The sequence below is a fragment of the Anoplopoma fimbria genome, chromosome 5 (genome assembly GCF_027596085.1).
Source record: "Anoplopoma fimbria isolate UVic2021 breed Golden Eagle Sablefish chromosome 5, Afim_UVic_2022, whole genome shotgun sequence".
Lineage (NCBI taxonomy): Eukaryota > Metazoa > Chordata > Actinopteri > Perciformes > Anoplopomatidae > Anoplopoma > Anoplopoma fimbria.
This window is the reverse complement of record NC_072453.1, coordinates 12,770,832-12,783,235: the sequence shown is the minus strand read 5'-3', so window position 1 is coordinate 12,783,235 and position 12,404 is coordinate 12,770,832. Positions and strand designations below refer to the sequence as shown.

The 12,404-nt window shown below is 40.1% G+C and overlaps 1 protein-coding gene across 6 annotated transcripts in view; it reads left to right on the top strand.

Moving 5' to 3' along the window:
* The first annotated feature begins 3,480 nt into the window (after positions 1-3,480).
* The window catches only part of LOC129091142 (cGMP-dependent protein kinase 1-like), a 35,801-nt gene continuing 26,877 nt past the window's right edge, over positions 3,481-12,404 (top strand). For 3 of the 6 annotated variants that reach the window (XM_054598643.1, XM_054598645.1, XM_054598644.1), the window contains exon 1: positions 8,086-8,405. In XM_054598643.1, coding sequence (XP_054454618.1) covers positions 8,086-8,405 — 320 coding nt within the window. Of the gene's footprint in view, positions 3,744-8,085; positions 8,406-12,404 lie in introns of those variants that run through there. The other 3 variants (XM_054598646.1, XM_054598647.1, XM_054598648.1) reach the window with 2 other exon arrangements.

Genomic DNA, 12,404 nt, shown 5'->3' with positions numbered 1-12,404 from the left:
TGTGTGTGTGTGTGTGTGTGTGTGTGTGTGTGTGTGTGTGTGTGTGTGTGTGTGTGTGTATGTGATCACATCATATCAAACTCCAAAGGTTCACTGTCTTGGTGTTAGCTTTACGAGCCGGCCAACGTTAATCTTTAACCTGCTGCTATCTGTGGACACACACGCACACACACACACACACACACACACACACACACACACACACACACACACACACACACACACACACACACACACACACACACACACACACACACACACACACATATGCAAAAAGAGAGATGTAGCAAACACACACATCCAGCAGGACTACATATGTGTGTGTTGCAGGAGGCCTTTGACCGACAGTCACTATCTGGATCAGAGTGCTCTGCAAAGGTCTCTTCACCTACAAAAACACACACACACAACACACACACACACACACACACACACACACACACACACACACACACACACACACACACACACACACACACACACACACACACAGGGGGAACATGGCAGCTGTTACACGGCAGATTTGCGCATTTGCCTCTTTCTTCTGTCAACCTCCTCTTGGTTAAATAAAGGTTTAATACAATAACATTAAAACGCTCCACTCACTCATTTGTTCTGTTGACTCTGATCACATGATGAAGTCTCAATGATGCATTTTCATTAGAATCCTCCAGAAGGTTCTGTTTTGTCCAGTTACGTAACCGAACTCTTACTTTCGTCATGAGATGAAGATGTTGTGATTATTATTACTTTATTGATGATATGATGATGTTGTTGTGTTTATGGCTACTTCATTGTTTCTGTACTGCTTTTTTCTACTTTGACTACTTTAGGAGCTACATTTATAAACGTCCTCCTAAAGAGCTCCTCAACAGGAAACACCATAAAGTCTAGAAGCAGCTCTTCCAGCGTAGACACAGATTATGATTTATCAGCTCCCAGGATTCATAGCAAGACCAGCCAATGGGTGTAGGGTTGGTTATCAGAATATATATATTTTTTAGTTTACAACAGGACCATAGGATAAAGAAAGGTTTCACAAGGTCCAATTTCAGGTTGTCAGAACATTTCCGTTCTAATGAAACTCACTATTAAGGTGCATTATGGGAAAGTTCAACTCCGGTGTTTTTGCACTAAAAGTCCTGCCCACTGCTCTCATCAGGCCTTTATTTTTCTCTTAAAATCATTAAATATTCCTTCATTAAAAACAATAATCTGCTTCATTTCTGACACGTTGTTGGATAGAACAGTTAATTAATTGATTTGTAAAGAGTTTCTGCTCCTGTCGGATCATTAAACATGATTTATAGCATTATTTTGATGTGATTAATACGTCCATATTTACTGAACAACTATTGCTAATATGAACATTATGTTGTTTTAATAAGTCCATGATCTCAGATGAATGTCGTCTCATATTAAGGTTTATTTATGTTGAAAGTTAACTTTTTCTTCATTTCATGAGTCAAGTACACAAACATTTCTTCTTCGTGGAAATATATATTTTCATAAAAAAATCCGGCAGCTGTGAGGAAACACACAGAGAATGTTTCTTCTCTTTTTAGTTCACTAAATATTGACTGATGATGGCTGGAAAGTTCCTGTGTGTGTGTGTGTGTGTGTGTGTGTGTGTGTGTGTGTGTGTGTGTGTGTGTGTGTGTGTGTGTGTGTGTGTGTGTGTGTGTGTGTGTGTGTGTGTGTGTGTGTTGGCAGTGGAACAGTGAGGTCCTTGATTCCATCAGTGGGTGATGGACGGTGTTTGTGGAACAGAAATACATATTTGCAGCTGAGAGAATTTAGTATCATCAGTTTATTGTAGGAATTTAAATTTGATTTGATTTGACGTATTCATATTATTTACTATAAACACGTATGTTCTTATGCATGGGGTTATTCCTGGAAGCCTCTTTAGCAGCTCATATAAACTTATTTAAAGGAGGACTCTACAATTATATCATCTAACCTCTGTAGCTTCACCACAGATGTTTTCTCTTTTATTCCAAGCATCCTCCTGACGTCTCAGAGCCCGTCGCCTACATTACCCACAATGCATCTCGAACTCAGACGGATCGTTGGTAGATTGTGGTGTGTTATGTTTGTAGTGGATAATGTGGTGATGCAGTAGAGATGTGCAGCTAACTACTGAGTTCTGCAGAAGTTTTACATCTCTTTTTTGTCTCTTTGTAGTTATTTAGTTTCTCTCTGTGGTTGTTCTCGTTCTCTTTGTGGTTGTTCTCGTTCTCTTAGTGGTTGTTCTCGTTCTCTTAGTGGTTGTTCTCGTTCTCTTAGTGGTTGTTCTCGTTCTCTTAGTGGTTGTTCTCGTTCTCTCTGTGGTTGTTCTCGTTCTCTTAGTGGTTGTTCTCGTTCTCTTAGTGGTTGTTCTTGTTCTCTTAGTGGTTGTTCTCGTTCTCTTAGTGGTTGTTCTCGTTCTCTTAGTGGTTGTTCTCGTTCTCTCTGTGGTTGTTCTCGTTCTCTTAGTGGTTGTTCTCGTTCTCTTAGTGGTTGTTCTCGTTCTTGTTCTCTTAGTGTTTTTTTTCCGTTCTCGTTCTCTTTGTGGTTGTTCTCATTCTCTTTGTGTCTCTTTGTGAATGTCAACTTCAGATTTTTAAACTAAGTTTGTGTCAAAGTGAAAGTTAAAACTTCAATAAAGTTATTTTTTAAGAATGTGGGGGTACACACCTGTGCTGACCCTCAGTTCCTTTCTGTGTTTTTATTTTCCAGTGTCAAAGATATAATGGAGAATAAATAATAATATTATAATAATAATTGGAATCTGATAAAGGTCAGCAAGAAAAGAAAAAGATGTTCAACTAAAGAAAATTGGATATTGTTTTCCCAATGATGAATGGAACACAGCCTCTCTATGTTTCACTATATATATATATATATATATATATATATATATATATATATATATATATATATATATCAGTCTGTCTCTCTGTCTGTCTCTCTGTCTGTCTGTCTGTCTGTCTGTCTCTCTGTCTGTCTGTCTGTCTCTCTCTCTCTCTCTCAGTCTGTCTCTCTCTCTGTCTCTCTGTCTGTCTGTCTCTCTCTGTCTGTCTGTCTGTCTGTCTCTCTCTCTGTCTGTCTGTCTCTCTCTCTCTCTCTGTCTGTCTCTCTGTCTGTCTGTCTGTCTGTCTGTCTCTCTCTCTCTCTCTCTGTCTGTCTGTCTCTCTGTCTCTCTCTCTCTCTCAGTCTGTCTCTCTCTCTGTCTGTCTGTCTGTCTGTCTCTCTCTCTCTCTCTCTCTCTCTCTCTCAGTCTTAACTGGTGAAACGCTGATGAGGAAACAAACACACTGAACTGATCAATAACCAGCCTTCATTCATGATCAATCAGTTTGTCTCTTCTGGACCGAATTTAGACTTTTAAGGGTTTTTCTTTTTTTATGTTTCCGGAGAAACTTTGATATCAGTTTTTCCAGCTTCCTCCTCTCAGTGTTTGTCCGGACAGTCACCGGAGGACCGGAGGACCGGAGGATGAGCGGGCTGGAGGCGGACTTGTCCCGGCGGCTGCAGCTGAAGGATGAGCGGATCGGGCAGATGGAGCGGAGGCTGCGGGAGAAGGAGGAGGAGGCGGTGGAGCTGCGGAGGAAGCTGCACAAGTGTCAGTCGGTGCTGCGGGGCCGCGGCGTCTGCAGCCCGGACTGCTGGCCGGAGAGCCGGCGCACCCGACGGGCAGCAGGAGTGTCCGCGGAGCCGCTGGAGGAGACGGAGCTGCGGAGGTTCTCCAAGACACACAGGTGAGCCGTCACACCTGAGACCTGCTGAGACCTGCTGAGGCCTTTATCTGTGACCTCTAAGGACTTTCTATGCCCTCTTTTATGTTTTTATCTCTTATAAACTGTTCCGTCTTCTGCACAAAATCTGCCAGGATCCCAAAACACAAGTCAAAGAGCACAGAAGTCTATAAAATGTACAAATATTCCACAATAGTCACCTACCTCAAGATATTATAACAGAACAGTTAAAGGTTGTTTTTATAATCACAAATACATCAGAGAAAATAAACTCTAATACAGTCTGAGTGTTAACTACTTTGTAACATATAAGAACCAGCAGGAAGCAGTTTTAGAACCTGAATCAGGTTCTAAAACTTTTAGATGTGTTTCTAATAAATGTGTCAAATGTCTCCTAATTGAACTGCAGGTGAAAAGTATAAAAACAATAATGTTTACGCAGATTTTTAATTTTTGTATTATAAAAAAAGTATATCAGATGTGTTCCTTTCAATGAGGTTTATCAAATATATTATTGTAACGTTAAAGAAAATACAGTTTTGAACACGCATCTAAACATACATGTATCTGTAACACAACACCACTTTACAGACTCTTCTCTAACATCTGAGATGATGTTCAGTTCTCTTCCATCAAGTTTTAAATGTTCAGAGCAGCAGTTTGTTGTGATGCCGGTGAGCAGCCAGCAGAGGGCGCCACATGGCTTCAGCTCTGATATCTGACAGCTTCAAGGTTTCTGCTCCTCATGATGAAGATCAAGAGTTTAAATGTTGAATGAATTCTACTGGAGGGCCGACACTGTTCTAAGTAGAACCAGGTGGTTAACAAAGCTGTGGGTCAAAGCCCTCCGAGGGTCAGAGGTCAGAGGGTCAATGAGAGCATGAAGAAATAAAAAAAATCTAATTCTGCTTTGTTCACACTGAATACATTCCTTTTCTGAGGCCTCTAGTTATTAAGATGAGACACTTTACACATCTTTTTGTCCCTCTTTTCAGTCTTGCCTCTTTTTCTGGTGGTTTTGCATCTCTTTATCGTCATTTGCATCTCTTTGTAGTTTTCTTCTGTCTCTTTGTAGTTTTATTCTATCTCTTTGTAGTTTTCTTCTGTCTCTTTGTAGTTTTCTTCTCTCTCTGTAGTTTTCTATGTCTCTTTGTAGTTTTCTTCTCTCTCTTTGTAGTTTTCTAGGTCTCTTTGTAGTTTTCTTCTGTCTCTTTGTAGTTTTCTATGTCTCTTTGTAGTTTTCTTCTGTCTCTTTGTAGCAGTTTTCTGTCTCTTTGTAGTTTTCTTCAGTCTCTTTGTAGTTGTCTATGTCTCTTTGTAGTTTTCTTCTCTCTTTGTAGTTTTCTATGTCTCTTTGTAGTTTTCTTTTCTCTCTTTGTAGTTTTCTTCGGTCTCTTTGTAGTTTTCTTTTCTCTCTTTGTAGTTTTCTTCTCTGTCTTAGTAGTCGCTTGTGTCTCTTTTCAGTGTCACCAAGAATCCTTTGTTAAAAGAAAATGCAGTCATTGATTATTTTTACTGTTGATCTTCAAACCAATATTCGTTTCATGGAGATGTTCACCATGTTCAGAAGTAAACATGTTTTTAACGAAGAAAACATGGTTCAAGAAAGAAGGTTTTTTTTCTGTTGTTTGTTGTTAAATAATGAAGATCAGGCTGGGTTTTTTTGGCATTGAATAAACTTTTATATTGAAGGATCTGATGGAGATTTGACTCTGATGTTGATGGTCTTCCTGTTTCACAGAGTTAATATTATGTTCTTGTTAAATTCTTCATATTCCCGAAATTAATATGTGCTGAATCACACGATCACAAACCAACAAACAACCAGATGTTATTACCGAAGGAAGAGACGCAAAATATCAACCAGCTGACAAAAACTCAGTTTATAATCTAAAACTGGACTACATTTAATGTAAATCCTCCTTTAAATGTCATTTTGATGGCGAACCATGAAGCATGAAGCATCCTCAGTGATGGTGGTTTGTTTATTTAAAGCTACAACCTGATTGGTTCATAAGACAGCTGCCATGTGTTTTGTTTGTGTACTTGATGAACACTGAAAGGTTTCATATGTAATGAATAGAAATAAAGGGACGGGGGTCAGTAGAGTTTGAATCTGGTTCACTCAGATATCTGTTCTTATATTTATTGATCTCCTGCTGCCAAACAAACACAATAAAACGTTCAGGAATTCCACACAACAAACAATAAAATAAAAGATCTTCCAAACTGGCTCAATAAAGATTTTCTAGTTGAACAGATTTGTGTTTTTGAGTTTTGACTAACAACAAAATGATGACAGCGATGAAGAGCAGCGTGGATAGATAGATAGAAGAGAGGAGGAGGAGGAGGAGGAGGAAGAGGAGGAGGGGTTGAGAGGCAGACCAACTTTTGGACACCCCGGCAGAGTCCCGGTCGGCTCCCGGTTTAAACCTCCTGCTGCTCCGCCTCAAACTACTGAAACTACTGGAGGGGATCAATCCGGAGCGGATCTCCCGGGTCTCCGGTTCTCCTCCACCGGAGCTGCACGTTTTCGTTCTCCGCCGTTTGTTTCTCCGGATTTCATGTTTCTCACGTGAGATTAGGATTTCATCTCCGCTGTGTTTCCAGTTCGTCTCCGTGCTGAGAGGTTGTTCTGGATGCTGAAGCTGGTTCTTCACTCATCTCACTTTTCTTCATCACTTCATTCCTCTGCGGATTTTTTATTAAAACACGTTTTTGTTTTTTTAACCTGACTGAGCTTCACGGGGATTCGAACATGTGAACGTTTTATTCCGGATTCAAGATGTTTCACAGCTTCTGTTTTTTACTTTAATCTGTTTAAAGGAATAAACACAGTCTGATGTTTTACTTCTGACAATTTTAAGAATTTAAACCTGGAATATAATCTGTGTTTCTCTTTCTTACATTCTGTCCCTGAACCTGTGGATGTGTGTTTAATCTCCCAGAAATCACTTTCAACTTTGTTTTACTCATTTTGATTTTTAAAGTTCTTCCTGGAATCAAACTTCCCTTCAAGATTCAAAGTAAACTGGCTGCTTCTGGTTTTAATTCCTGGAGGAGAATAACTCCTGGAGGTGGTGAAATGTTTTACATCTACTGCCGTTTTCCACTTCATCGCCTTCAAATCAGAATTTAATTTAGAGGAAGGAGGGAAGAGGAACCCTGAGGAGCAGTTATCTCCTCGTTTTACTGACTTCTCCCCCGTTTTTCCAGTTTCTCTTCTTAAACAGCTGAAATCCCACATTTTCTGGCAGACGTAGCAGATTTTAACTCTTTAGGAACCATGAGTATCTAGAGGAACCCTTGGGATTTTAAGGACTACAGTATGAGGAACCCAAAGGAACCTCAAAGTGCCTCAAAAACTCAAGGAACAACTCAAAATATTATGAAGAGGACCCTGGAGAACCCCATGGATCGTTTGGATATTGCTAATCAAAACCAACAACCCTGAAGGAATCTTGAAAAGCTTTCTGAGAAACTCTAGAGCGGTCCACCGGAAACCAGTGGAAAGAGACTCCAAAGAGCCCAAAGAAACGCCAGAAGAACCCTTCTTCCATTAAGAGGTTCTCCGAGGACACTGAGGAAATTTGGGGACTTCAGAAAATCTGGAAAACCCAGAAGGCCGTTGAACACTTTTTGGGAAAGGTTTGAAGATTCACCTAGATCGCTAAAGAACCTTGAAAATCCCTTTAAGAAGTTCTGGAGGGACTGCTGAGAATCCGAGGAACCCAGCAGGAAACTCTTAGGGATCCCAAGGAGAACCTTTAAAGACCCTTGAGACTTGTGAGAAAACTCAGAAGAGTGTTACAGATCCCATAGACCATAGAGGAACTGCAAGAATCCCCCTGAGGATCTCTAAGTGGATCCACAAAACCACAAGAAAATCTTGGGGACTCCTGAAAATCTGGAGGAAACCAGGAGCAATTTTGTAAATACCTTAAGGGAACCACAGAAGAACCCTAAGGTACTTGAAGACCCTTTAGGAATCTCTGAGGTTTGTTATATATCTGAGAGGGAACCTGAGACGCCCCTAAGGAATCCTAGAGGGACCTACAGGACCCTGGAAAAATGAAGGGAAAGAAACTTAAGTATCTTTAAAAATCCTAGAAAATTAGGAAATCAAGAGGTCACAAAGGAATGTGAAGGAACCCTAAAGAATGTGAAGGAATCCCTAAGGAAATCTGTTGACGTTTGAAGATCTTGAGGATCCTAAGGATTAAATACTTTGAGGAACCCTGTAGGGACCCTCAAGATCCAGAGGAACTCTGGGGGCCCCAGGGGAACCCTGGAGACTCTAGAGGAACCCTGAGAACTCCTTTGGAAACCCCCCTCCAGAGAACCGATGGGCACCCTACGGGACCTGCAGTACGCCCTGCAGGAGAAGATCGAGGAGCTGCGGCAGCGCGACACCCTGATCGATGAGCTGGAGCTGGAACTGGACCAGAAGGACGAGCTGATCCAGCGGCTGCAGAACGAACTGGACAAGTACCGGTCGGTGCTCCGGCCCGCCACCGCTCAGCAGGTCCAGGCCCAGCAGCAGAACCTGGTCCTGCAGCCGGACCAGCACCGCAGCAAACGGCAGGCCATCTCTGCCGAGCCCACGGCCTGCGACATCACCGACCTCAGCCACGTCACCCTGCCCTTCTACCCCAAGAGCCCACAGTGAGTCCACTTTATGTGTTGCTGAGATGTACTGCTCATAAAACTAATTCTAGCTCTGCTCAATCGGTCCAGTTAGTCCAGGTTTATAGTTTTCTGCCTCCAATACATCAAGAGACTGAAGTTAGTGAGGAAAAACCCACAACTGTTTATTTAAGAAATCTTAATCTGATCAAAATACCATTTACAATTAAAAAAAAGTAGAAGTGAGGGCCTGCTGGCTGCTCTCTAATCCTTTAATAAGATAAACTTTGGTCTCACAGTGTAAATCAAATTCTTGGTTTGTGTTATCTGAACACTTAATGTTCTTATAGTTCTACTTGTAGCTCTGTAACATGTTTTACTCGTAGCGTTGATGTTTTTACTTCTAATGGTGATTTTATGTTTCGACCTGTTGCTCCAGTTGAAGTATTATTGGGGAATTATTGTGAGTTGAGGCGGCTGACTCTTTATTCTGAGGCTGGTGAGAAACGTTGGCTTTCTTATATACAGTCTATGGTCAATATACGTCAGGGTTGATAAATCAAACACACCCTCAGTGTTGACCTTTTGTTGGATGAAGACACACCAGCTGTTTGTTTATTAACTTCATGAACAAGACTAGATCTATAGGTGAGTCAGGTTCAGGACAGGTCTTCTTCATGGTTAAAAGAACGGATCCGTGACTGCGTTTAAAAGCTCATTTAAAATCTGATGTTTTGATTGGAACATAAGAAACCAGGATGTGATGTTAAATGTTCAACACATGACAGGAACACTGAACCAGATCATGAGGAGGATACCAGTGTGCACGTAAACGTTAGGAGAAACAATCTCAACATAAACATGTCGTCATTTCTAGATGTTTAACTGAATGATTCCGTCTGAGAGTCTCTTGAGGTGAAATCCACTGTTCTTCTTCTGTGGTTGTGTTTAGAGCAGGCAGTGTGGTTCTGGATGCCCACGAGGTTCCGCTTTGTTCTCATGGAGACGTTTAGATGTTTGAACTCAGCCGTAGTGAACGTCTCATTAAAACGTCTGGAGGCCTTCAGGCAGATCTAAACTTTAAAACGTTAACGTTTCCAAACGCTCCCATCAGTCCACAAGGCTCAGGTGGAGAACGGATCCAGTTCTGGATTATCTGCATGTTGAATGTGGAGTTTTCTCTCCTCTCTGTGGTTCTATTTCTTCTGTCAGATACATTTTATTTTATTAAAGCATTTCATCGTTGGCTTCACTGTTTTAAAAGTAAAGTTTCAGATGAACGTTGTATCTGAATTGTGCGAAACACAAGGTCGTCTTTTTAAACCAGTCTGGTTTACATATATTTCACTTTATATTCATGTGACTTTTAAAAGCATTTAGAAGGATTCTGTGAAGGTTTAAGCTGGAGAAACAGGTGATTAAAGACATTTTAACATTTTAGATTCTCTGCCACAGATCGATTTAAACAGCTCATTTTAAAGTGTTTGTTGGAGCTGAAACAATAAAATCAGTTGATTGATGGACTACAATTTGTATAATTAAATACAACAGGTGAATAGGTGAACAGATAAACAGGTGAATAGATAAACAAGTGAACAGGTAAACAGGTGAATAGATAAACAGGTGAATAGGTGAACAGATAAACAGGTGAACAGGTAAACAGGTGAATAGATAAACAGGTCAACAGGTCAACAGATAGACGGGTAAACAGGTGAACAGGTGAATATATGTAGAAACAGTGTATTTTGCTGTCAGAGCAGCTCGTCTCTGCTGCAGAGGAAACAAACAGCTGCTGCTGTCACAGATCTTTATTTATACACATATGAATATGAAAATGTGTGACGCTGAGCTGATGACATGAAGGAGAACCGCTGCTGTTGTACAAAGAAGAATAAAGAATAACGTCTAAAGATCCACACACGGAGCCACAGACTGAAACATTAAACATTCAGACGATCATTTTAAATTTATATATGTTTTATTAGCTGTACGTCTGTTTCTGTGTTAGAACACTGACAGAAACAAAAAACATTCCCTTCGTATTGGATTAAGGATTTCTTTAGTTTCTGAAAATTTGGATAAATTCAGTAAAATTATGGATGGAAACATGAATAAAACATAAGACAGTTGATTCCACTTAAGAAGTCGTCATCAGCGCATCATTCTTTCCAATGATGTAATTGCTGGTATAAAACTCTATATAAACTCTAAATAAAGTTGTACTTGTACATTTGAGACGCTGATTGAGACCTTGATGTCACAATAAAGACTGAGCAGCAACGTCTCTCTTCTAAGTGATGTTTCTACTTTTTATTTGTAGAACATTAACTTTTGTACTTGTAGTTCTGATGTCTTTACTGGTAGTGATAATGTTTCTACTTAAGTGGGGATGTTTTTCTTTTTATTGTAGCACTAATGTTTGTACTTTTCATCAGTTAAAATGATTCCATTAGAAACAATTTAGTTTGTACTTGTAGCAATAACATAACGACTGTATCGACATTGTTTCTTCTCTTCATGATGTTGTTTGTACCCTTTGTGTTAAAGTCTCTACTCATGTGTCGACCTGTAACAAGTTTAATTTATCCTTGTGGGGATAATTGAGGCATTGAAGTGTTTCTTCCATATTGAGGAAAATTCTAGTTGTCGTTTATTAGCATTTGCACTAATTATGATGATGTTAGCGTTGGTGACATTTCTACTTATTCTACTCAGTCACATCCCACACGTTATAGAAGTGAAGTACTAAATCAATGGAGTACTTTTCTAAATACTGCTTTATGTGTACTAGCCCTTTGCTATCATCCATTTCTCAGAGCTCAGTATAATATAATGTGTCTTTCTGTCTGTGGAACAACAACAATCACTGTGTTGGTTTTTAATCCGTGTGGTGTGCGCCCACACACACACACACACACACACACACACACACACACACACACACACACACACACACACACATACACGTACACATACACACACACTCACAGCTCTACACAGGCAGCTGACAGCATTTCATTTAACATCCCACTACTTGTCGCTGTCAGTGTCCTGCAGCTTGCCCGTGTGTGTTTGTGTGTGTGTGTGTGTGTGTGTTTGTGTGTGTGTAAACATAAATAAAGGTATTACAGTGTGTGTGTGGGCTGTCATCGCCCACCAGCTCTCCTGCTGTCTGCAGTAACGCTTCATAAGCATTCCAGACGACTTAATGATCAGCTGACACTCTGTCACCGATCTGCTGAAGAGAAGACGACCGCTTCCTATCAAACATCATCAATATCACAAACTGATCCTCATGACGTTTCTACTGTGTCTACTGTGTCTACTGTATCGGCATGGAGTAACAATTGTACTCGTAACCATGATGTTTCTATTTTTAGCACTCACATTTCTACTGTAGTGAGTTTTCTTATTGTAGAAATTATGTTTCTTATTATAAGCGCCATTATTTCAACTTGTTGTGAACGCATTTCTGCTTGTAACGATGTTAATAACATGTTGCATCGATGTTTCTCTACTTGTAGCAACAAGCAACGTTTGTACTTGCAGCAACAATGTTTATACTTGTAGCAGCAACGTTTGTACTCGTAGCAACATTTGTACTTGTATCAACAGAGTTTGTACTTGTAGCAACAATGTTTCTTCTTGTAGCAACACCGTTTATACTTGTAGCTACAACGTTTGTACTTGTAGCAACATCATTTTTACTTGTAGCAACAACGTTTGTACTTGTAGCAACATCATTTTTACTTGTAGGAACAACGTTTGTACTTATAGCAACAACGTTTCTACTTGTAGCAAAAGCCTTTTTTCTTAAAGCGATAAATCAGAAACTGATCTGGAGGACATTTCTTAATTTCTTCCTCCTGAACTTCTTCCTCTTTGTATCTGTATCTCTGCACATGGTCTCTGGTTTCTGTTTGCTATCTTCTCTATGTTCATTGTCTTCTGTGTCTCTCTGCTTTTTATATTTGAATTACCTCCTCTCACTTTTTTGTAATTAACAGTTTTTTTTCTTCATTTGATGTTTCTGCATCT